Source organism: Lissotriton vulgaris, chromosome 3_1 (assembly GCF_964263255.1).
Source record: "Lissotriton vulgaris chromosome 3_1, aLisVul1.2, whole genome shotgun sequence".
Classification (NCBI taxonomy): Eukaryota; Metazoa; Chordata; class Amphibia; order Caudata; family Salamandridae; genus Lissotriton; species Lissotriton vulgaris.
The window spans coordinates 1,216,246,075-1,216,270,219 of record NC_141689.1 but is presented as its reverse complement, the minus strand read 5'-3'; the positions used below and the strand labels follow the sequence as shown (position 1 = coordinate 1,216,270,219).

At 45.2% G+C, this 24,145-nt stretch overlaps 1 protein-coding gene across 1 annotated transcript in view; it reads right to left on the bottom strand.

The window, feature by feature from the left end:
- MELK (maternal embryonic leucine zipper kinase) overlaps positions 1–24,145 on the bottom strand; it is a 350,951-nt gene that overhangs the window by 155,748 nt on the left and 171,058 nt on the right. Inside the window, exon 11 of the mRNA XM_086961674.1 lies at positions 10,427–10,513. Within this exon, the coding sequence (XP_086817800.1) occupies positions 10,427–10,513 (87 nt within the window). The remainder of the gene's footprint in view (positions 1–10,426; positions 10,514–24,145) is intronic.

Sequence of the window (24,145 nt, the reverse complement as noted above, 5' to 3'; positions counted from 1 at the left end):
GGATGTGTGACTTTGACAAAAAATAGTGTCCGTCTTGTCTCTCTAATTGAAGTATAGAGTTATTGTTTATTGTTTGGTAAAAGTACAGTGATTTGATTTTAATTTCTTCTTTGATGAGATAGTCGTATGTAGTGTCAAATTATTGTACATGCTTTTATTGAGAATGCATTTTTAAAATTGACTGTTGTATGTTTATTAGTAGGATGCTCAAAGTTTTATTTTTTAATTGATAAAATAAAAGTATTTACTTACCTTGGAATAAATGTTTCAATCAGGAACCTGTAAGTTCTAACACATGGGCTGTAATCTGTGTGAGGGTACATAGATTGATTTTCGATTGTTCTGTCCACCAAGGGATCTTTCCTTTCTTCTATTGCCAACAACCACAAGCCAGGAAAAACAGAGGAAGAAGCAAAAAGTTTGGGGGTAACTCTGCAAAAAGTGCCATTTCCAACAAAGGGTATCTGCTCCAAGAACTAAAAGTATGGAGCTCCTCTAGAGGGCTCACAGAAATGTGAAGTCAAAAAAGGGTGGGGGAGGAATGAGAGGAACACAAACAAAAAAATAATACAGGTCAGAACAGTCGTCAGTAGAGTATAAGGGCATTTGTCCAGATTGTTGGGACTATCCATAAGGGGATTTGGTTGGTGGGGCGCAGGGTTTGGGGGTGGGCATGGAGAGGTGGGGGTGTGGGTGGAGGAGAAGAGAGTGTCAAGTTACTCATTTTGGAGAAGTAATGTGAACAGGTTTTAAGAGCATTTGTCTGGAACAGGACTAGGGTGAGCTACACTCATTTTTAGTTTCAACTGTTCTACAAAAGTATTGCTGGCTCTTTCTGCCAGGAGCTTTAAATATTGGGAAACAAACACTTGGAGAGAAATCGAATCACTCTACGGTCCATAACAAACATTGCCTATTGACAGTATGAAAGTACCTTGGCACAAGCCGGTGTAGTGTTGTTTAGTCAAGCTCTGCTCCACTGTCGTACTATAACAAACCTTCCATCAAGATTGGCTTCAGAAATAATTTGCTTTACTGGCAAATCCGGAGCTGTGCACACAGCAGGATACTCTTAAGCGTATTAACAAACAAACTAATCAAACGAGCACTAGTTGGCAACATGCCAAAACTACTGAAACGCAACACCACCAATAAGCTGTATGTATATGGTTAAGAGCTGTGAAAACAAAAAACGGCCTGCTTTGTTTAAACTGCATACAAAATTGCAGTTTCAATCTCTGGAGTGACAATTGTTACATAGGGTCAATATTTCCTTTTGAAATAAAGTGGAAAAAGGGATCAAGAAACGACTTGAACAGATGCTTCACTTGAGATTGGTTTCTTCTCTTCAGGACGATCTCACTTTATTATTCCGCAAACCTGACCCAGACTGTTGTATGCAAACATGCTCAGGGCTAGGGCAAACAAATTATAAACCACATGCACAAGCCTATAGAGCAATTGAGCAGAAAACTCTTGTACACAGGGCAAATAAATCTAAGGTGCATTTGTAAAATACGCGATTTGCAACATAAAAAAGTAGCATTTCAGATCATATCAGCAAATATTTCATTGATCGTTGACAGTTAAATGATAATCCGTCTAACAAAGAACCAATGTAATTATTTTGAAAATTCTAGCCAGGTCTACAAAATCAAAAAACTGCACATGCATTAAGCCGTTCACAAATCACTCACTGCAGGGATCCTTGCACTGGTAAGCCTCAATTTCATCTTTGCCTCCAAATCATGCCACAAGCTCCGCTAACATGCAGGAGCCTGCTTTAATATACCGCAGGCTAGTGCACAGCCCAGCATGGGGGATACACAGAGACGGGCAGGCGAAGAGCTAGTTCTACTAGAAAAAAGGTGCCCAAGAGCTACCAGTGCGGGGAGTGATAGACAAGATGGCAGGCAAAGGTTTTAGTCTAGTTCTGTCCAACAACTTAAGAACCAGTCTAAACTGAGAATAAACTCTATGGATGGATGTAAACTCCAACACTCGGTCTTCAGAACACAAGGAAAGCTAAAAACATTTACAAAGTGTGGCTGCCGCCTTGGCATGTTTATTGACTTTCTCAAGAGAGAGAGAGGAGAAACCATGTTAAACTTAGCTATGATGGAGACGTGTGTTCCAGAGGGGTCACTAACCAATTCATCAGTAACCTCTCTGAGAAGTACATGGCTTTCAGCCTGCCAAGTAAAAAAAAGAATTAAGCATCTCTGAGCATCCACAAGGAAGCTTCACCTCAAGGGCTACAAGCGAGAAAGAACGCAGACAGCCAAAACTCACCAGTGGTGCACAAGGTGAACAAAGTTTAAACAACATGACTGAACACACTACAACACTCAAAAGGAATGGTGAAAACGACTTCCAAACGGAATATGAAATGCCTGATTGAGAGCAATACAGATACATATAGTTGAAGACACACACTGTGGTGTCACATGCCAGACGGCGAGCACATAGAATACACACCACTCGAAGATGGGGTATTACTAGATCCCATGACTGACAAGGCCACTTCCCTCATATTAAAAAAACTGGTGACCCTTCGAGAGTCATGGGAAGTCGAACTGGGTAAACTGGAGGATGATTATTGAGCAGAGACAATACAAAGCCCTAGGGAGGTGGCAATACAGGCGCAATTTAGCCTTAAACAGTTACGTATACTTCATAGATCTTACACCTCAAGGACACTTTTACACTGAATGAACCGCAGCGGAAGACATGCGAACCTGGGGTTGTGCGGAAAGGGGCACTTTTTTCCACAGGCTATGGGCCTGCCCCCGTATTCAACAGTAGTGGAAACAGATAGTATGGATAATGGCTGAAGTAGTGAACCAAGAGGTCCCAATGGAGGACAGGTGACCTATGCTATGTGTGGCAGGATAGGACAACTAGCTCAAGACAACAGACATAGTGACAAAAATAATAATACAAAAGCGTGGGGAGCAAAACAAACACCCGGGGTCACTGAGTGGAGCGAAGACCTGGACTGTTGCTGTGCAGCAGAAAGCGTGGTGTACCAAAGTAGGGGGTGCCCAAAGAAGTGGGACAAGATTTGGTGCAGCTGAGTTACATACAGAGGCCCTCGAGGTCCATATGACTACAGATAAATTGATGAGTGGGGTGCTCCTCATGCTCAAGAACTGAAGTGGAACTGGCGTTGAATGTAAACGATATCTCGGACACTACCATGGATTCTGGACATTATTGTAGTTTGAATAACTGTACTGCCAAGCTTTCTTTAATGAAAATATTTTTTTTTTTAAAGAATGGTGAAAAGCTATTAAGAGAAGAACACGCACCAAAGATGCATACAGGCATGTGAGGGAATGGGAGGGGATTCTTGAGCGCTATGAAACTTCCAGCAGCAACGAGCAGGCCACAATAGAAGTAATTAGATTAGGCTGGTGCTGAGTGTACGCCTGATTACCAATCATTGTTGTAGGTGGAAAATTAACTCATTACTACAAACTACAGAAACACAATCAGAGACTGGTTCAGGCTCAGATGCAAGTATCTGATTAGATGCTGAACGAGGGCAATATCATTCATTTTAGATAAAGAGGTAGAGGTAGAATTTAAGTACTAATCCTGTTGGTCCTTCTGTGCTTCACCCTCGGCAATCGATGACAGTAACTGTGTCGCCACAAACCAAAAGCCACAGACTACTACACTCCTGCTGAACAAGGCAGCTACATTTCTTCGGCATTTCCCTTGGTACACCCAGAGTTTTTAAAAATGTTTTAAGTCTCAGTAACTGGTTGAAATAGCCTGTGATGGGGATGGAAGAGTGACCTACTTGATACCTGGTGCCCCTGCAGGAGAGTTAAGGTACCATGTCAGTCAGCCTCAGATAAAGGGAGGGTTTGGGACTGAATTACACCTGCGTCCCATTAGATTTGGGTCAGAGTTCACCTACAAGTAAGATTATTAAAAACACACCATAATATTATGGACAATATAACAAGATCTGGGCTTAATGACATAATTTGTGTTATTATAACTAGGTTACTGGAAGAAAGATAGGACAAAAATACCCAGAATGCATCAGGTCATCAGAAAACAAAAACCAGGACGGGAAACACCGTCCAGGATGGTTTAGAGTGAGGTGATCACCTGTGAGTAAACTGGTACAGGAAGGTCAGAAAGCAAACTCTGATATAGCTTTGAGAGCCTCCAATAGCCTGAAGCCTAGAAGAAACCCTGAAGCTGACCTGAAAGTTCTGGATTTGAGGATTAAAAGGCCAGGGCCGGACTGGGAATGCAAATAAGTGCTGGCAATTGAGTTGGACCGGCCTCAGGGGATGTGAAAGGGTGCTAGTGGGAAACACTGCTGCTGTTTTTGGCACAGAGGGCCAATATTGCAGCACTGCTGGAAAACCGGCCCCCACTCTTCCGGCCCACCGGGTAAACATCTGGTGCCCGTTACGGCCATACACACCCTGGTACAGGCTAAGCAGGCACCATCAATGTTAAGCCAATGGAGCATCTTTTACTTGTCTCAGATGCAGGATTTGAAGCAAGCAGCTCTCAGCTGATAGCTACCTTGCTCCATCATATACTGTTCAGAAAGAACCGATTTGGTTAGGAGGTCTTTGAAAAGAATAATAAAAAATACATTTATTCACGGACACTTTTGCACTACCAAATCCAAGAAATGGAGTAAGCGGATTGGTGAGGAAGTAAATGGAGTAAAAGGATGGTGTGTTAACAATAACAGTCGGTTTACAAGTACTACAAGCACACAATATGTTGGCCAAGCTTGCAGAATACGAATGACACAAACAGTTGCTCTTGAAGCACACAATGAGTGTTGAGCAGTGTTAGACCCGGGTTCCCTGGCTATCAAAGGTAGGTACCTTAGGCCAAATAGGGACCCGCGTTTCAACGTCGGGGAAAGGAAGGTCACCTTCTGAGATAGCCCCGCTCACCCCTTGGTAGCTTGGTACAAGCAGCCAGGTACAAGCAGCCAGGTTTATCTTCACAGCAAATGTGTAAATTATTTGCAAACACGCTCACAGCGACCCAATGATGACAAACAAATAGACTTCACACAAGTTTTATATGTAAAAAAAAAAAAAAAAGAAAAAAAAAAAAAGAGTATAAACTGTATATAAAAAGACATAAGACCACACAATATAAATCCAACATATGCGTATTTGTAATATTTCGCCTGGCCGGTTGTTAGGCCAGCCAGCCCTTGTAAGTTCTGCCGATATTAATGAGCACTTCTAAACATTCTACTGTAATCCTAACACCATGTTATGCAGATGGTAATGCTAGAATCAGGCACTTTTGCAGTGTAAAAATAATGCAATGCATTCGCAACAATCAGGCACTTTGCGATGTAAAAACAATGCAATGCGTAGAATGACAATGAGGTACTTGGCAATGTAAAAATGCAATGCATAATACAACCACCAGCTACCTTGTTACACAGATGCAAGGCAATAGGTAATATACTAATCAGGTAGGTAGTTTGTTATGCAAGAATATTTCACTGCGTAATACGCTAATCAGGTAGTTAGTTATATAGAAACAATGAAATGTGTCATACGACAATCAGGTAGTTGGTTTTACAGAAACAATGCCATGCGTCATACTCTAATCAGGTAATTTGTTGTGCAGGAAAGATGCAATGCGTAATACAACAATCAGATACTCCGTTATTGAGTAATCCGTACTACACTGGCACTGATCACGGTGCCTCAGGCAGTCTCTCCGCCACTCAAACTTACTCGTAGGTAGCCTCTGACAACAGTTGCCCCCAAAAGGGGTATGGTACAACACAAAAATTACAGGTCTGTGCTCCGGCACTGCCACTCCCTTGGCAATACGGTCCGCGATACGAGCCGAAGTAGAGGCTTGCGCTGCTGAAGTGAGAGAGAGGCCGAGAGCGTCTCCCTCTGAGACCGCGCCCCAGGAGTAGACAAGTTATCTGGGGGTGCAAACTCACTCTCCTAATCCAGCGATGTGGCCCTCCGATGTAATCTTTGGGACTTGGCAAAGGTGGGCTCGGCCGGCGGCTCAGCTCCTCTGGGGCTGCCGGTACGGGCCGCTACTGCTACGAAGATCTCAGGCTGCCACAGGGCACACTCACACAGCCTCGCTGAGACTTCCTTGAGCTTCGGGTGCACTATCACGGGGCACTCCACACGAAGGTCTCAGGCTGCACAAAGATCACGCGCACAGCGTCACTGAGACTCACTTTAACTCCGGGTGCACGATAACACCCGGATCCTCATGACGGTCTCACAGTGCACAACATACACGCACACAGCGTCGATGAGACTATTGGATTTCGGTGCACAGGATAACTGGACAATCCTCACAAAGGGGTTCGGGGTTCAGGCTGCACAAAGCACATGCACACCGCGTCACTGATCCTTGCTTGGACTCCAGGTGCCTACGATCACAGGGCACACCTTACGAGGTCTCGGGCTGCAACAAGCACACGCATACAGCGACGCTGAGACTCTCCTGGAAACTTGTGTGTTACGGCAACAGGGAGCCAGCTCACCTCTGGCCCTTGGAGATAAGTTGCTTCAGGACACAGCAGGGTCCTTTCTAGCAGGGGAACACAGAACACAGCAAAGTCCCTTTAGCCTTCACTTGGTTAAAACAGCAAACTGCAGGCCAGCCCCAGAACACACAGCAAGGGCCAGTCCTCTCATTCAGTCTTTTCAGATGTTCCTTCCTTGGCAAAGGTCCTCTTGACCACTAAGTAGCTCCAGTCTCCGCACGTACACTGCCATACCTTCACATCCTACTGAAGGAATAATACCATGGACATGAGCGATCCCATTAACTCTTAGTTGGAAAGCTCCCTCCCCCTTGCTCTCCCTATAGTTTACCCCAACAGTTGGAAAGGCTCACAAGTTTGGACTGGTGGAAGACCCCCGCCAGCGATTTATTGGGAACGCATAAAGGCATGATTTGACAAGGTAGCACATTGGGAAGCTAACACTATAGTGATACAGTCATTGGCGCCCAGAGTGGCAGACTCCACCCGATCAGGACGCAGAGTCGCTAACGAGTTTAGAACTTGTAGACTCCCCCGACAGTTCTTTACCTTTGGTTGTACAGTAGACATTGCGAAACATAATATACGTAGGCACGGACTAAACAGTTATTAAATTGCCAAACAGCAAAATGTACACTGTTGATCACAAGTACTTGAATTTCTTTGCAAGTGTGTTTTAAAACATTGCACTAATGTACTAAGTCAAAATGTCATAATGAATGTTAAAACCCCATAAACAAATTTAAACAACAACAAACAACAACAAAAAAGTAGTTCCAGTCTTGTTCACACTTGAACAAGCCATTCTCCAAAGTTCAGGGGCTTCAGCTCTCATAGTTATACCCTCAATGGCTTTGAAGTCTTTGTGTTCAGGGGGCACTGACCCCTGTTCAAACCAGTTCTGGGTGCCTCCCTGTCAGTGACACCTTCTTCCTTTGATTATTGGGGTCTGGATTCTCAATCACTCAGCAGGAGATGGGACAATTGTTTTATGGCAGCAACCTAGTCCTCTTCACCTCTAGGGGCTTCTCCTCCTCCTGCACTCCAGATGCAGGTCAGCCTGTTGCTGTCTCACCTCCTCCCCTGGGTCAAGACATTCCCCAGATCCCATCACTTTCAAATTCAGACAGTCAATCTGCAGCCAGGTAGAGACACACAAATGGTAGAGCACAAAACTCAGCCACTTCTAATACGAAATGGAGATTTCACTGTCAGGACATGGCGCACACCTTAGTACATATCCTACCTTTCACATGCACTGCACCCTGCCCAGGGGGTACCCTGGACTTACCATAGGGGTGCCTGATGTGCATAGAAAGGGAAGGGGGTAAGGTCTGGCAAGTGAGTGCACTTGACAGAACATGGCAGTTTAACAAAATGCGCCCAGGTACTGCAATGGCAGGCCTGAGTTCCTTTTTAAAGGTTACTTGTGTTGATGGCACAATTAGTGCTGCAGGTCCACTAGTAGCATTTGCTTTACCAGCCCTGGCACACACAGTGCACTTTACTAGGGACTTTACTAGTAAGGCAAACATAACAATCATGGACAACCAATTACCATTGCACTTTAGCCAGGGTTCACTTGCACTTTGACACGGTTTGGCATTGCATTCATGGGCAGAGGAACACCATATCATTAGCGACCTCCAATATGGTTTTCGCGAAGGAGTCGGTACCATTGAACAAGCACTTAATCTATCAATATTGATAGAGAAGTATACTACGGCCAAGGGAGGAAGACTGTTCTTAACCTTTTTAGATTTGACATCCGCTTTTGATTTTGTTAATCACGGGAAATTATGGACTATTTTAACTAAATTAAGAGTGGATGTGAATATTAATAAATTCCTGAGAGATTTGTATAACGGGGCTAGTGCAATGGTCAGATACGGAAATAACGGAGAATGCACTAGGGAATTTAGTGTTGCGAGGGGCCTGAGGCAAGGGTGTGTCCTTACCCCATTTTTATTTTCCATCTATATAAATAACTTTGAGGATAGTTTATTACAGGACTGCAATGACATGCCCATTGCCTCAGCCCGGCGAATACCCACTCATCTATGCAGATGATGCCGTTCTTATGGCAAAAACTCCCATAGCCATGCAGACTATGATTTCCTCTTTTAGTACTTTCATGACTAAACTTGATTTACAAATAAATTGTACTAAGACCTTTGCAATGAATTGTGGCAGCAACGTGAATAAAAAGAAAAAAACTATGTTTATAGGATCAATCCCTTTACAGCATACACCAACTTTTGTTTACCTGGGGGTCTTGTTTGATCGAACTGGGAAATGGAGAAGTGCGATCCATGCTAGGAATTTGCTTTTTTCCAAATCTATAATGGCCCTTAGGTCTTTTAGCAAAAAGATGGGTAAAAAGCCAGTTAAAGAGCTTTTATACATATATAAAGCCAGCTGTGTTTCGGTGGCACTATATGGGGCAGGATTATGGGGCGACTCAAATGTTAGTAGCTTACAGGTTACAGAAAAAAAAATTCTACGATATCTCTTAGCCTTGCCAATGAGTACGTCCAGTTACAACTGCCACTCAGAATTGGGCATTTCCCATTTGGAAGACTTAAGTTGCAACCGATTCTATTATGGCATCGGGTATGGACCAATGAGAAATGCCATCTAAACCGGGTAATTTTGGAGGACGCATTGAAACTAGATGGGGGGAAAAAGGATAAAATGGTTGTGCTACATAAAAGCTTTTTGTAATAATATCAAGCACCCGGAATTTTTTACTGACCCTACATCTATGTCCGACATCACCAGGAAAGCATTGAAACGCTTAAGCTTAAATTTCCTTGAGAATCAGAGGGAACAATTTGAATTGCTAAAAAAGACCGTAATCCCCCATCAGATGATTGTTAAACCAAGGATTATCCAGCCTTATCTAAACCTTCAAATGAAAGAACAAGAAAGGTTCCTGTTGGCGAGATTAAGGTTTGGTATTTTGCATAGATTGCTGAGCTTTCCTGTTATAAATGATTGGTCCAGGGTAATCTGCAAATGTCCGTGTGACAATATCTCCACCCAATCGGATATACATATCTTATTTTTCTGTAGATTTTATGCTATATCTAGGAAAAGATGGATTATGCCTATTTTAAAATATATGAATATGAGACAGTGCCGGCCAGCATTTCTTGCTATACTACTTTTGGAGGATATTTTCTCGGTTGCTTCTATTGCGGTATTCCTTAAAAGTATTTATTACTTACGTAAGACAATGATCAAATGAATTGTATCATTTTTATCTTTTAGTATATTGTGTACATTGTTTCCAAAACTTACTAGCTATGATGATGTAACATATTTTATGTGACTTGATGTACTTTTATGGTTATTTGAAATATAACCGAATAAAGTTTTTTTAAATTGAAATTGACACGGCTTAGCAGTGGCAAAGTGCTCAAAGTATCTAAGTTGGCAACACCATGTCAGAAAAAAGGTCTAGGAACAAGCAAAAAGTTTAGGGACTTTAGCCAAAAAGGGCCAAGTCCTACAAGCAGAGAAAAAGAGCAGCACAGATGCAATTTACTGTATGGAGGCAAGAATAAAAGACCTTGGAAAACGGGAATAGATATGAAAAGTTTTTTCTCTTATCTTCAGAAAATGACTCATGGGAGCCAGAACAGAGGGCACGCAAAGCAACCTCAAATGGTGGTACACACCTGCAAGGCCAGCTTCAGCTTTTGTTACGCAAGAGGGTGGATGTCAAGGACAATATATTATTGGGAGAAAGGATGGAACACACAGCTGCAAATATGGACTATGAAAATAATAAGCTTTGAAAGTTCAGAATTTTAGCAGATCCATGTATTGGTGAGTTACAAATGAGTGTCCAAGGGCAGTTATCAAATCAATCTTAAACACGATTCTTACCTTGGAAATTAAATCAGACATGCTTTCTCTACTTCGTTTATTGAACACGGCGAGCTCTGTAATACAGTCTTCATCAAGATGGTCGAGCTGCAGGATACATGCAAAAGGTTTAGAAATCACTTTATATAGTACTTGCTAAACTATTGTCAGAGTCAGCGCTACCAGAAAACGCTACCAGAAAAAAAAAAATTTGACACCTATAGCATTTGTAATGCAATGTGTGTTGTATTTACGTGACTTGGATGTCTTGATATTACACATAACAATGGTTTTTAATTTTGTAAATAATTAATACTTAAATAAAAGTTATTGTAATTTATAATGGCAATAGCTTAAACGTTTGTAAATAACTTTTGTGAAGATTATGTTCAGTGTATTTTGTGACAAAAATCCAAGAACATTGCATTTGCACATACACACACACAGAGCCACACACACACACACACATATAGATGTGGTAGTGGTGGATCTGGGGGATATGGTGGTGGTGGTGATGGTGATGGTGGATGTGGTGGTGGTGGATGAGGGGGTGGATGTGGTGGTGGTGGAGGTGGTGGATGTGGTGGTTGTGGATGTGGTGAAAGTGGTGGTGGATGTGGTGGTGGATGTGGTGGTGGATGTGGTGGTGGAAGTGATGGTGGTGGGTGTGGTGGATGCGGTGGTGGATGTGGTGGAGGTGGATGAGGTGGTGGTGGATGAGGTGGTGGTGGATGAGGTGGTGGTGGATGAGGTGGTGGTGGATGGCGTGGTGTATGTGCGTGGTGTATGTGCGTGGTGTATGTGTGCGTGGTGTATGTGTGCGTGGTGTATGTGTGCGTGGTGTATGTGTGCGTGGTGTATGTGTGCGTGGTGTATGTGTGCGTGGTGTATGTGTGCGTGGTGTATGTGTGCGTGGTGTATGTGTGCGTGGTTTATGTGTGCATGGTTTATGTGTGTGGTGTGTGGTCTTATGTGTGTGGTGTTATGTATGTGTGTGGTATTCATAAGTTAAGGGTGGTCTAAAAATTGCAGACTAGCATTCTCAGCCCTATTGTGTGCATTCGCAAAGCGCTAGTTCTGTGCATATTGGGAGATATGTGTCGTGGGTTGGGAGCTTCTACATTAAAAATCTTTCTATGAATATGTAAGGGTGTGTGATGACAGACGTGTGAAGCTGTATGTGGAAGAGGTGTGAAAGTAAAGGGTGTGTTTGTAAGGGAGAGTGAAGGAATGAGGGTGAGTTCATGTATTGCGAGAGTATGAGCTGTTACTGTTGGGATTGTGTAAGGTACGGTGACACTTTTTTTACGGAGGTGAGAATGTGACAGGGGTGAGGGTAGAAAGATGTGATAGTGATTGAATATATGAAGAGGATGCACAAATGACTACAACTTATAATGCTTTAAATCAGCATTGTCATAAAAAAGACTTTTTGAGCGAATATATGAAGAGGATGCACAAGCTACTAATACTTGTAATGCTTTAAAACAGCATGGTCATTAAAAAGACAATTTTATCTAACCTCTGTATAGATGGTTAGTCTGTTTATGTGACATTTTGTCATTATTCAATGAAAGTGTGGTAGGTAAAAGCTTAATGTTGAAATACATATGCATGCTTATAAATGTAAAAAGCACAAAATAGTAGTTGCAGTGACACTTTGGCAAACACTAAATGAGTAAGGCTGCTGTAAAAGTGTTGAAAGCTGAATAAGTGTTTGTGATAGAGACTCATACTGTGGAGTCTGCATAATTAACCGTTCTACATGTTTTTTCATCAACTAAAGAAGCATGATGAATATATGCTGGTAATTAGGCTGGCAATTAAAACAAGTTTGTTTTGTTTGGGATAGCAAATGATGGTAAGCAGCTTCTACTTAGCTAACCCACTTTTTTCCTACTAATTTCTGGTAGTGAATTTGGCATGTTACCGTTACATCCAGCACGAAAGCTGCGGTCTAAAGGCTGTTCACGATTATTACTGGCATTTGTATAGTTAATTAACATACTGGCAGAACTATCGCTACTGAAGTTATGCCAGCAGACAAGTTTTTTTTTTTTTTTAATTTTTGGAAACCTTTATTGTGCATAAGCAGCAAACAAATACGGGCCTACAACCACCTGGCCGGCCACAAAACTGTAAGCACTGTTGCAAACCATACGGTACATCGACAGTAGGATGACATTATCGGACAATCAATTGAAGTTACACTTGGCCATGCTGTACTGCCGATATGCAGGATAAGTGAGGTTAATTTAAAGTTTTATAAAACAGTAGCAAAAATTAGGTCCAGGAGAGCCATTGTCCAGTCAGTCCCACTACAGACCATGTAGTCAGCGATAAGCAGGCGAGTCCCATGAGACAGAGTAGCGTCGCAATCAAACTAGCGGCATCGCAAAAGTCACAACAGGATAATTAAGCAAGCAATATGACGAATGTCGACAGGAACCCACCCAGCTTCAAGCCAAACAATAGCCCAAGGACAGAAAGAAGACGAGAAAGGCGAAAGAAAAGAAGAAAATGAAGGCCCATAGAAACGAAAAAACGTACATTTAAACCCCCCCCACCCTACATGCATGCAGAGGCTACGGCCTACCCCCCCCCCTTGCAGTGTGTCTGTCGCCCATTAGAATACCCGAAATATAGAAACAAGAGACAAAGGAAAAAAAATAAAAAAGTAACCCATACTAGAAAGCCGGAGGAGGGCCCAATACAATCATTCCCGGTCATGCCCGCCGTGCAGTCCATCCCCACCCCGTGAAATAGAGAAACCATAACAGTCTTATTTACGGTATGAAACGGAGTGAGACATTCCGGGTCGCACAATCCAAAGCGTAGTTATGAGTGTTCCAATCAGAGTCCCCATCAGCCTGTCAGTCCCGGTCATTAAACAGAGTTTTTCAGCCCTGACCAGAACGCGACAGTCCCCCTAAGCACTGCGTCCGAGGAGGGCCCGATCCAAACAAAGCCGGGAAGTAAGATGGCCACCATCGATGAAGAAGTGGGAGGTAGGGACAAAATGGAGGTTCCCAGGCATCAGCCGAGCCACAGGCAAGCAGTACCCCCAAACTCACAAATCGACATACCTTCCGTCGCTGGGAAAGAAGTACTTGGGAGGCAGCAAGCTCAAGGGGATACAGTTGCAGCGTGAATGGAGGTTGGGGAAACAGCAACTTCCCCACAAACAAAGTCACGGACTCCAGTGGTATTAGCAACATTGTGTCCCCGGTATCACTGTCGGACCGCCATTCACAGGAGTCGTGGCATCGAGAGATAATCCTCACCTCCTTGTCAGTGCTCGGCACCTCGACATCCCCTTCCACGCTCGTCAATGTCGATTCAGTGCAGCGCCGAGAGTTGGCCGGTCGGACCCACTCCGACCGCCATGCTGCGTCGTCGCCCATCTTGCCGGAGAGTGCTCGCCATTCCGCCCCGAGCTCAACCAGTGCTACATAGATATCCCGGCAGGTCGGCTCCGTCTGCAAGCTCTGCTGCTCCTCAGCGCGAGACGATGCGTGCAGTACAGCCCCCAGTTCGCTGTCGGGCAGGGGGTCGCTGGTATGAGGCGAGAGGACAGTCGCCGCAGCAGAGAGGGCAGCCGCCATTTTCAATGCCTTGAGGGGTGCACTGCAGGAAGGGGGCGAATTCGGTCCCAAAGGGTTCGGGACCGGGCAAGTATGCCGCACGATTCCGGAGCGTTGCGATGGATAGAGCACTGCCGCCGCGATGCAAGTCGGGGCAATCCAGGGGCGACCCACTCACACTGGACGGCGCAGGTCAGCCTCAGCCAGGGGGACGATCGCAACAAAGGAAGACTTCACCACCTCGTACCGATCTCACAGGTCGGGGTGCCCAGGTGCAGCGATAGGGATCCGTCCGACTCCCCCAGCGACGGTGCTACAAAAAAGTGAATCCACGCTTCCAGGGCTCAGCGGACTGCTGCCGGTCTGGAGGTCCACGGTGGCAGGGAGCGACACTGGTCTCAGCGCCCAGATATGGAGACCGCCGCCCGTCACGACGATATCTTCGGAAATCTGGCAGGTAGGGACCTCGGTGGAGCACTGGGAGTTTCAGTGCGGTCGTGGCTATGTTCCGCTGCGGTGCGAGGCCGGATTTACGATCAGGATATAGGTGCGGAACGCACAGGCTCGCGGAGCCGGGAATCGAGCGTCCGTTCAGGTCGCCATCTTGGCTCCTCCCCCCAGCAGACAAGTTTTATAGATGATTAGTTTATGTATAACATCTCATCATTATTCAATGCAAATGTGGCAGGCAGGAGCATAGATGTGCAAGGAGCATTTATAAAAGCTTTTTCTTCAAACACGTTTGCCTGGTCATGAATGTTAGAGGCATACAGTATAAGCTGCACTGATGCTGTGCCAAACACTTGATGAGTAATGCTGCTGTAAAAGTGTTTTGGGAATTGCAAGTCTCGAAAAAAAGCAAAGAAACCAGTTTTATATCAAGACGTGCACGTGCTTTTGCCGGAAACTAGTAGGGCGGGACTTCCATTTTCTAATGGAAGCAAGCGCCCACGGAGTGCCGGGCTAAAGGAGCAGCAATGGCGCGGCGTTTCTATGCTGAAGGGGGAGCCCTGCGGTGTCACCTGCAGTTTTAAGTTCCACTGATGAGGTTAGTATGGCTTGAAGGGAAGGCGGATGTTTGTATCTTTATGCGCTAGTATCTGAGACGTAGGAACTGTGTTATGTGCGTTCGTATGTGTGAAGGGGAGGGGCGCCTGTATGCCTGAATGCTTGAGGCGGTGTATATGCATGCGCACGTGAAGGCTAGCGCCTTCAGTTCTGTGCTAGTGTGTGCACCATAAGATGTGTGTTCTGTGTACTCGTATGTGCGGCGGGGAGGGGCGCGTGTATGCTTGTATGTGTGAGGGCTGTGTGTATGCATGCATGTGTAAAGGCTAGCACCTCGAGGGTGTCAGAGCGCTGCATAAGTTAAACATCATTCTGAATGCGATGTTCGCAATAACTGAAAATGCAGCCTTTCAGCGCGCCCAAAAGAAGTCAGAAATGCAGGCGCTAAGATTGTTTTAATAGTAAATTGCTGCTAAAATTCAGGAAATGCAGGCTCCAAAATTGTTTTGTTTTAATAGTAAATTGCTGCTGTGATTTAATTTAAAAGTCTGATTGAAAAATCTGTTTGGTGTCTCTGGACTGTTCTGCAGGGGAGGGGGCGGAGCGGGGAGAGGTGCGACACGGCAGGCAGGGGAGGAGAGTAGGAGGAGGAGAGTAGGAGGAGGAGGGGGGAGGAGAGTAGGGGAGGCACGGCCTAGCGGCCGTGCAACCAAGAAGTGAGGGGGCAGAGCTGGGGGAGGAAGTGAGAGAGAGAGTGGGCAAGGCAGGCGGCTGGGGGCATGTGCACGCGCTTTTAAGCTCGATGCGCATGGAGCTTAAAAGTCACGGGCACTGCAAGGAATCGCCACGATTCCTTGCAAGTTAGTTAAAGAGTGGTTAAGCCCCCATAGTCTCGCAAGCTCGATGCGCATGCGCATCGACAGGCGAGACCTAACAATAGGAGACGGTTGTCCACCAAATTAAAGCAGTACTTATATAGTCGATCAGATCACATCCTCTGCTACTAATAATACTCATTAATATAGGTCTATCACAGTACTTAGTTGCTGTGGAGAGTCTCTGAAGATATTCATTTTTTTCCAAATGATTTTTTTTAACTTAAGTTAATATTTCATCATCTCAAATTTCCCAATTTAAAAAAAACATTTAATAACTCCAGGAGCACATGCAATACTGTCATATCAATAAATCGTAGCAGGGTGATCAGCAGATTTTTAAGGGCATCAAGGGAATTAAATATTGCCTGAAAGATGGAGGAATGGACAGGAGCAGAAGAAATGCACCAAAAGATGGCTGATTTAGCAAACTGGAGAGCGTTTGTATATTTGTTTCCCTCAATCATTTAGCCCCAGAAACGTGAACGTAAAAGGCAGGCATGATGTGTCTTGATCCGTGAATTCCCGAGCAGTAACGGCTGCTGAATATCACTGCCCTGCAAGTGAACAGATTCTCCAACCTGATTTATACTGTTACAACATGCATAACAAGCAGTTTAACTTTGGCGACATTAGCCCTGTCCAATCTCCAAGTCTGCTGTTCCAAATTTTCTAACAGTCACAGCTTATCATTCGCATGGTCCTAGCACGAGTATGTTTAATCAGTTATATTTTGTTTTTATTTGTAAAATCAGTAAAGAAATATTTACACCCTTAAGAGCTGATGCAAGAGCACTAACGATCGTATGTTCGTGTAATCAGAGAGAGGTGAGATTCAGCCCTAAAAAAACAGTGGGCAGGAGACAGGGCGAATGGTTAAGGCCACACATGGATCACTACTGGGCGGTATGCCTCAGTCAAGATGGTAATATACGTAAACTTAACCGGAATCTGCAGTCAAGGGCCCTTATAAATTCTCGAAAGCCGAAAACAATCGGTACGTTAGTCAAACTCCGAGATCACAATAATCTAAGGTAACGTTGCAGGGCTCAAAAACCTCATGGGAAGCGAAGAAGGGTGTCTGTATTTGGGTACTGGTGACCTCCTCTGTTTTCAAGAAACATGGACATTAGCCCCCACTGCTCTATCAGGATTTTATGAGATTTTTTTTGCTGCTTCTCGCCTAAGCCCTTTTGGTCGCCCCTCAGGGGGGGTCTATCAATTTTCATCAAGCATAGAACTGTGACGGCTCTTCACAGTAACTGCTCGGCAGCCCAAGCGGTTTGTATACATGGTTTAAAAACAAACACTAAACAAATGGTTTTGAATGTGGTTAATGGTTACTTGAATTCTCCCAGGAAAGCAAAGTCAAATTTGGTGAAGCACCTTCTTGAAAACCTTGAAGACCTCCTTTTATATTATCCGAATTGTGAAGTCATAATTACTGGAGACTAACAGCTTTGGGAGAATATTAATGGTTTCTTAACGCAAAGGCTGATTATGGAATCAATGGTTTCACGGAAACCCAACATTTAGTGTCCGCTCAGTTGGAACATAAGTTGAGAAATAAGGAGCTGATATTTCCACCAACGTGTAAATATGTATCGACCATTGATTACACCTTTTAATCTACTGGCCTGGTCGCACAATTAGATCACTTTGATATTACAATTAGACTAGAAAGTGACCATAATCCTTTAAGGAGCACGCCGAGTCTTGCTTTAGAACCGGCTGATAAATACATCAATGCAGGTATTTCAACAGGGGAGGAGTCAGTGAAGCTAGTTAGAAAAATTAAGTGGCTTGATGAATATAAATTCAAGGTTAGCATTTGGTTAAAATTTCTGGAGGCTATTATAACTACAAATCATTTAGAAGGTGCCCTACAAGTGTGGGAAAGGCTCATGGAGAATCCACAAAATTATTTATGGGACCAGGAGTTTAGGCCCAAAATCTAACAGGTGGTGGGGGGTGTGGGAAAGAGACCCAAGTGGCTCAGCGTAATCTAACAAATAGTGGGAAGGTGGCAAAAGAATTTTAAAAAGCTGAAAGTCAGAGCCCCTGTCCCGAATGGCCTGCCAGCTGCCCTTTTAAAGGAAGCACATGTAGGTTGGGCAACAGTGCTGTCAGCTCTTTAGAATTACAGTTTTTTAGGCGCAGACATACCAGATGGCTGTAGAGGGTCAATTTAATGTCCTATATTTAAGAGCCGAGTTCTAACTTCAGACGCAAATTATAGATTGGTTGCCCTACTGGATATTGAAGCAAAAGTTTATGCACAAATTTTACTAGCACACTTAGAATCCTGGGTGACTGAGGAGGGCATTTTGCCATTCTTTTAAACAGGGTTCAGGGCAGGAGCATCCACTGTAGACAATATTCAAGCTCTTTCTGTCCTCAGGCACCATGCCCTTCAGAAGAACAGACCACCTATCCTGTGCTGTTTTATAGATTACTGCAAAAACCACAGTTGGACAGAATGCAGAACAATGTCATGCATTCACCCCAGTACAGAGATCTGGGCCTAAATCCATCTTTTTTTGCACTCCACACCACCCCAGTTCAGACATGGCCATATGCAAATCAATTCAATTCAAAAACCTTTATTTCGGTAAGAATATTACCATAAAAGACAGTTGCATTACACATATGTTAAAATAAGTTTGTACAATGAATATAAAATGCATAAAAAATGTATAAAAACATTACTGGAAGACACCTGGATGTAGGCAACAGAACCATATTCAGTCCACAGTTCAGAGATATTTCCTTCTGATGAACCAAAGGGCGCCCAGGTATTTGGCCATTGCAAATACAATTTGGTGGGACATGTCAGTTTTTAAAACTCTGTAAGCCTGCATGCACTTGTAGAATCCCAAGTTCCTGCATAAGGGGACAATCCAGTGCCTACGAATCCCCTGGTAAACGGGACAAAAGAAGAGAATGTGGAGCTCACTTTCATCGGTTGTTCTGCAAGCAGGGCAGGTACTGCTGGGATCTTGGTTCCACTTGGCCGAAAAAGATTTAATTGGAAGAGAGCCATGCCTCCACTGGAGATATAATTTCCTCAGTATGTTCGGATAGATTTTATCTAGAGTCAGTTCCATATTGTACTCCGCTTTATGGGAGAAAAAGGACTCTGTTAAAGACCCAGGATCTTGGTGGTTTAGAGTCTGTGAGAGTTTAAGTTCTCGATAGGATCTGGCTAGATCTTTTTTGGAGAGGGTTTGGCACTCATTCTGAGGGTCGGACCACAGGCCTGAGAAACCTACAGCCACAAGTTCGTGCTTAATGTGGGCAAGCCATTTGATTTTTCCGGCGCCTGGTGTGGCTAGGATCTCTCGTAGACCTTCTCTGTAGCTATCCAATTCTGGGGTTGACCATAGTCTACGCCAGAAAGCCAGTGGACGTAGAGCTAGCTCCTCGTTAAGTGGTCGTAGGCCAAGGTCCATCCTCAGCGGGACGAGAGGGGTGCTCAATGGTAACCCTACCAGGTTACGAATGAATCTGTTTTCCACCATCAGTAGTTTGGATGTATTTACGTGGCCCCAAAGTTCAGATCCGTAGAGGGCGGCCCCCTTTGCCTGAGATTTGTAGATCTGTAATGGGGGGCCAATCGGCCTGACCGAGGATTTGTTATTTGCCATGAGCTTCATTACACCTCCCGAATGCTGGGTCAGTTTCAGTGCCGCTTTTTCCAGATGGGAGCTCCAGGTAAATTTATCATTCACAGTGATTCCTAGGTATTCAAAGGTTTTTACCCTTTCTAGTTTGGTATGTAAGATGCTGGGACGAAAATGAAATTTCTGAGGTGGGTTGAAGACCATGAATTTAGTCTTTGTTGCGTTAATTTCTAGCCCATGGGTACCACAGAAGTCCACAAAGCCATCAAGGGTGCACTGAATACCTTTTGCCGACTTTGATAAGAGCAGTGTATCGTCTGCGAACATTATGGCTGGAACCCTCACGGAGGCCAATTTCGGTGCATCGGAGTTGGTTACACCTGCTAGATGGGCGATTACCCCGTTGACGTAGAGGCAAAACAGGGTTGGTGCGAGGACGCAACCCTGCCTCACCCCCCTGCCAACGGGGAACTTCGCAGACAATTCTCCCATCCTGCCACATCTAACCTGGGCGTAGTTTTTGGAGTGGAGGCGTATTATCATGCTCAGGAGACCATCAGGGACCCCCAAGTTGTCAAGGACCTCCCACAACTTGTTCCTTGGTACCAGGTCGAACGCTGCCCTTAGGTCCACGAATACCGTGTAGAGGCTGCCACCCTCTAGTAGTACTGTTTTCCAGTGTATCATGGACAGACGAAAGACCTGGTCCACTGTGGAGACCTTTTCCCTGAAACCTGCCTGGAAGGGACTCAAGATGTTATAGTCCCTGATCCACTCGTGTAGGCGGTTTAGCAAAAGTTTCGAAAAGAGTTTCTGGGAAACGTCAATTAGGCTTATGGGCCTGTAGTTTGCAGGGAGGAGGGGCGAACCCTTTTTGAAGATTGGCACGATTTCAGCCCCTGGCCAGGTGGATGGAAGTGGCAGGCCCTTCAGGATAGCATTGAAAAGAACCCCTAAGTAGGGGGCCCAAACACTGGGTTCATGTTTGTAGAGATCTCCTGGTAGCCTGTCTAGGCCCGGCGCCTTACCAGGAGACAGGGAAGAGATTGCCAGTGTGATTTCTTCTAGGGTGAAACCCTCGATCGCAGTTGACCCGCTTTTAGCGACAGAGGACTCTCCTCCATGGTTAGTACCTCCCTTTTCGCTGTTGTGTGGGAGATATAGGTTTTTGAAGTGATCCTCCCAGACGGAAGGTGCAATACAAGCCTCGACAGCTGCAAGAGGTTCGGGCGAGCCATGCCTAACAATCTGCCAGAATGTCCGCGAGTCTTGATAGGCAAGGGCGGCTGTGATCTTTGACCAATTGTCCTCATCCCATTCAATTTTTGCGGCGTGGAGGGCAGATTTGTAGGAAAGGCGTTTCTCCCTGATTTCGGCTGGAGATTCTCGGGCTTTCAGTGATTCGAGAAGGAGATTTTTCGCTTGTCTGCAGGAGGAGTTGTACCAAGTCGCTCTTCTCTTTTTGGGCTTGCGAAGCCTGGCCACTGGGTTCAGTATGTCTGCGAGGTTGGTACATAGCTCTGAGTGGATGTTCCCGAGTGCAGCCAAGTGGTCCTGAGGGACCAGGCTACTCGTGTTGTCAGTCTCTGATTCGCCCCCCAGTGAGTTCAGACAACACTCTACTTCTGCCAGGGCAGGTGCGGTTAGAGCATAGAGTCTTTCAATGTTAGATGGATTTTCCAGCAGTTTGGTCCATTTGATTTTGCGTCTGTTACTAGTTAACACTAGGTCGGACTGGGGTGGTGCATTGCAATCTACCTTTTCCAGCTGGCGATAGGGGGTCTCGAACTTTAGTGTGAGCAAGTTGTGGTCACTGTCATATCTAGGGATGATTCTAAAGTCTTTCACCCTCTTCCAGTCTCTGGTAGGTATCATTATATAATCAATCCTTGATTCGTGTCCCAGCCTGTTAAAGGTGTTTTTAGGGGGGATATCACCCTCCATCCGGCCGTTGCATGCCCTAAGAGAGTGACTGAGTGTGAGGGACTTTATCTGAATGGCAAGGGGGGAGCATGTCTTTATGACTGCATCTGCCAAGGAGGGAATGTCCCATAGTTCATCCTCCTCGGCAGATATACCTTCCACGTAGGCGGGGAGTGGTTCGAATTGATTATTGAAGTCGCCACCTATTATTAGAGAGGAGGAAAAGTTGTGTGTGTCGAGAAAGTATGCTAGGTCTTCCACTGTACCCGATAATGCAGCGACCCCAGCTGGCCTTGAATAAAAATTTATCACTACCAATTTCCCTCCGCATGGCCAATCTAGAGAAACACATTGGAAGTCACAGGAGTTAGTTTCCATGGATGTGGCCCTACATGCCAGGTGGGACCCCACCCAGATTGAAAGGCCTCCTGAGGGGCGGCCTTTGCCCCCCCATTTCGCTTCAATACTGAAGGTCGCAAATCCCTGGGAGCTAAGTTGTTCTCTGGCCCAAGTTTCTTGTAAGAGGCAGATGTCATAGCTCTCTACTAGGTCTCTCCAGTCTGGGGTGTCTAATTTATTTGCTAGCCCAGCCACGTTCCAGGATAGAATAGAGAGCGTGCCGTGGGTCTCTGGTGTACTTCTGATGTTTGGTGTACCCCAGTGCCCTAATGCTACAACTTTTCCATACTGGTTGGGTGGGGTAGTATAAAGTAGAGCACTGTTTGGTGTGTGGCTCAGAGGAGTGGGAAGATTGATATTCAACCCCTGGCTGTGGTCAGCAATTTCGCCCATAGGAGAGCAATTAGTATATCTAGCTGCTCCTAAGCTAAGGTCACTTGGCGCTATGCGTAGTGGAGATAATGTGAGAGAGCCGATCGTAGGTGTTTCTAAAGTGCTGGTTGACAGTGCATTATCTGCAGAGTGAATGTGATTGCTAGTTTGAATGGGTGAGGGAGGTGTAATGTTTGCTGGATGTGTAAGTCAGTCCACCTCCTCGAGGCACCCATATCTATTGGAGGTCGGGATCCCGTTCCAACCTCCAAAATTTTCTGCCCTCCAGTTACTTTGTGCTCCCCAAGTATGTTTCCTAGGCTGCATCATGCTCCAGTTCCCCCCCTGAGCTATTGGGGGATGTGGTGGGTAGAAAAAGGTGAGTGGTCTTGCTATTATTGTTGTAGATGAGTTGTGGTTTGTCCATGAATAAATGGCGTGAGCAGTATTAGAGTCCTCAAAGGTGAGTATCACACAATCTCCAGGGAAGGTCTTTTGTGTAGTCCCTACCCAGGGTACCCTACGTACCATGAGGATTTTGCTCCTTAAATGATTGGGGATTGGTTTGTTGGTTTCCAACCAGTGTATCACCTTGTTCTTGAGAGAGTCGAAGTTTTCGTGCTGATTATATACCAGTTCAGTTACCCCGGTTAGTACCACTACGTAGGGGCTAACCTCTGGGGGGAGATCTACAAATCCCCTTGATCGAATGAAACTGGTACTAGCTCTCTGTGATGTTGGAGGATTGGTGCTCTGGCCATTGTGTCTAACGTTGGGGTGCTCGGTCGGGGCAGATGTGCTTAGGGCAGTTGCGGCTGAGGTGGATGGTATTACCCCACTGGGAAGATTGGTGACACTAACCTTGGTTCGGGGTTTGGGTGTTGGTTTGACCTTGGGTGTAGTATTAGAAGTGTTAGTGGAAGAGCATGCGGCAGTTGGGGGTATGTTAGTCAAACCTGGTCTCTTAGATTTAGGGGGAGGCCGGGAGATTAGTGCTGCTTCGGTGGTAGAGTCCGAGTTTGCGGCTGTGGGAAGGTTTGTGGTTGTACACGTGGAGTTAGAGTTCTGCATGGTGACAGTAGCCAGGTTTATTATACTTTTTTCGATTTCTAGGAGCTGTGCCTCTAGGTGTGTGAATCTCTTTTCTATTGGGGTGAGTAGTTTTTTTAATGTTTCCCAAACAATAGTGAGAAATTCAACATCCTTCCCTTTGATGGAACATAGGGGGATTCCTGCAGCATCGCTTTCTATAGTGAGATCGTTGTTTTCCTGTATGATTGCTGTGTGAGGGGAGGTGCCTTCTCTGCATGTTGTTAGAGTTGAGGATTGCAGTGGTGGCGATTTATCAAGGGGAGGTGCCTTGGATGGTAGCTGTGCCTTTGCTACTTTGGCCTTTTTTCTAGAGTATGCCGAAGTAGGGTTGCGTTTCCTTTTATTATGTGTGTGCTCTTGTACTTTGAGCGAGCTACCATCCATTTCTTGTAGAGCAGGGGGGGGTTCAAGTGTTGAGGGAGCACCCTCAGCACAGCCTTCCTTTTGATCTACTCTCTCACCCAGTTGGATAAGTGGGGGGGAGATTGATATGTCTAAATGGTTCCCCTGTGATAATGGTAATCCTGCTGCTTTTGTGTCATGAATATCAGCATTGGTAACGATCAGGATGGGTGTAGGACAAAGCAGACGTTCTGGGCTTTTTGCACAGGCGATGTGGCCAAGGGAGGATTTTTTCGCGGCAGTCAACTCCATTGACAGTCGTCAGGCAGCTTCAAGTTCTACTGATACCCTGTGCTGCATTTTGGTTATTTCGTTATCAATTGCAGTGTGGGTCCTGGTGATGAAATCGTCCAGTGTGCCATTTTTTAGTTTTGATTTGGCTGCTCTGTCTCTAAATTCTCGGGTAGCCATGCTGGGTTGGAGTTCGGGGGTCAGCTCGAACATCGAAATGGGGTGGCCCAG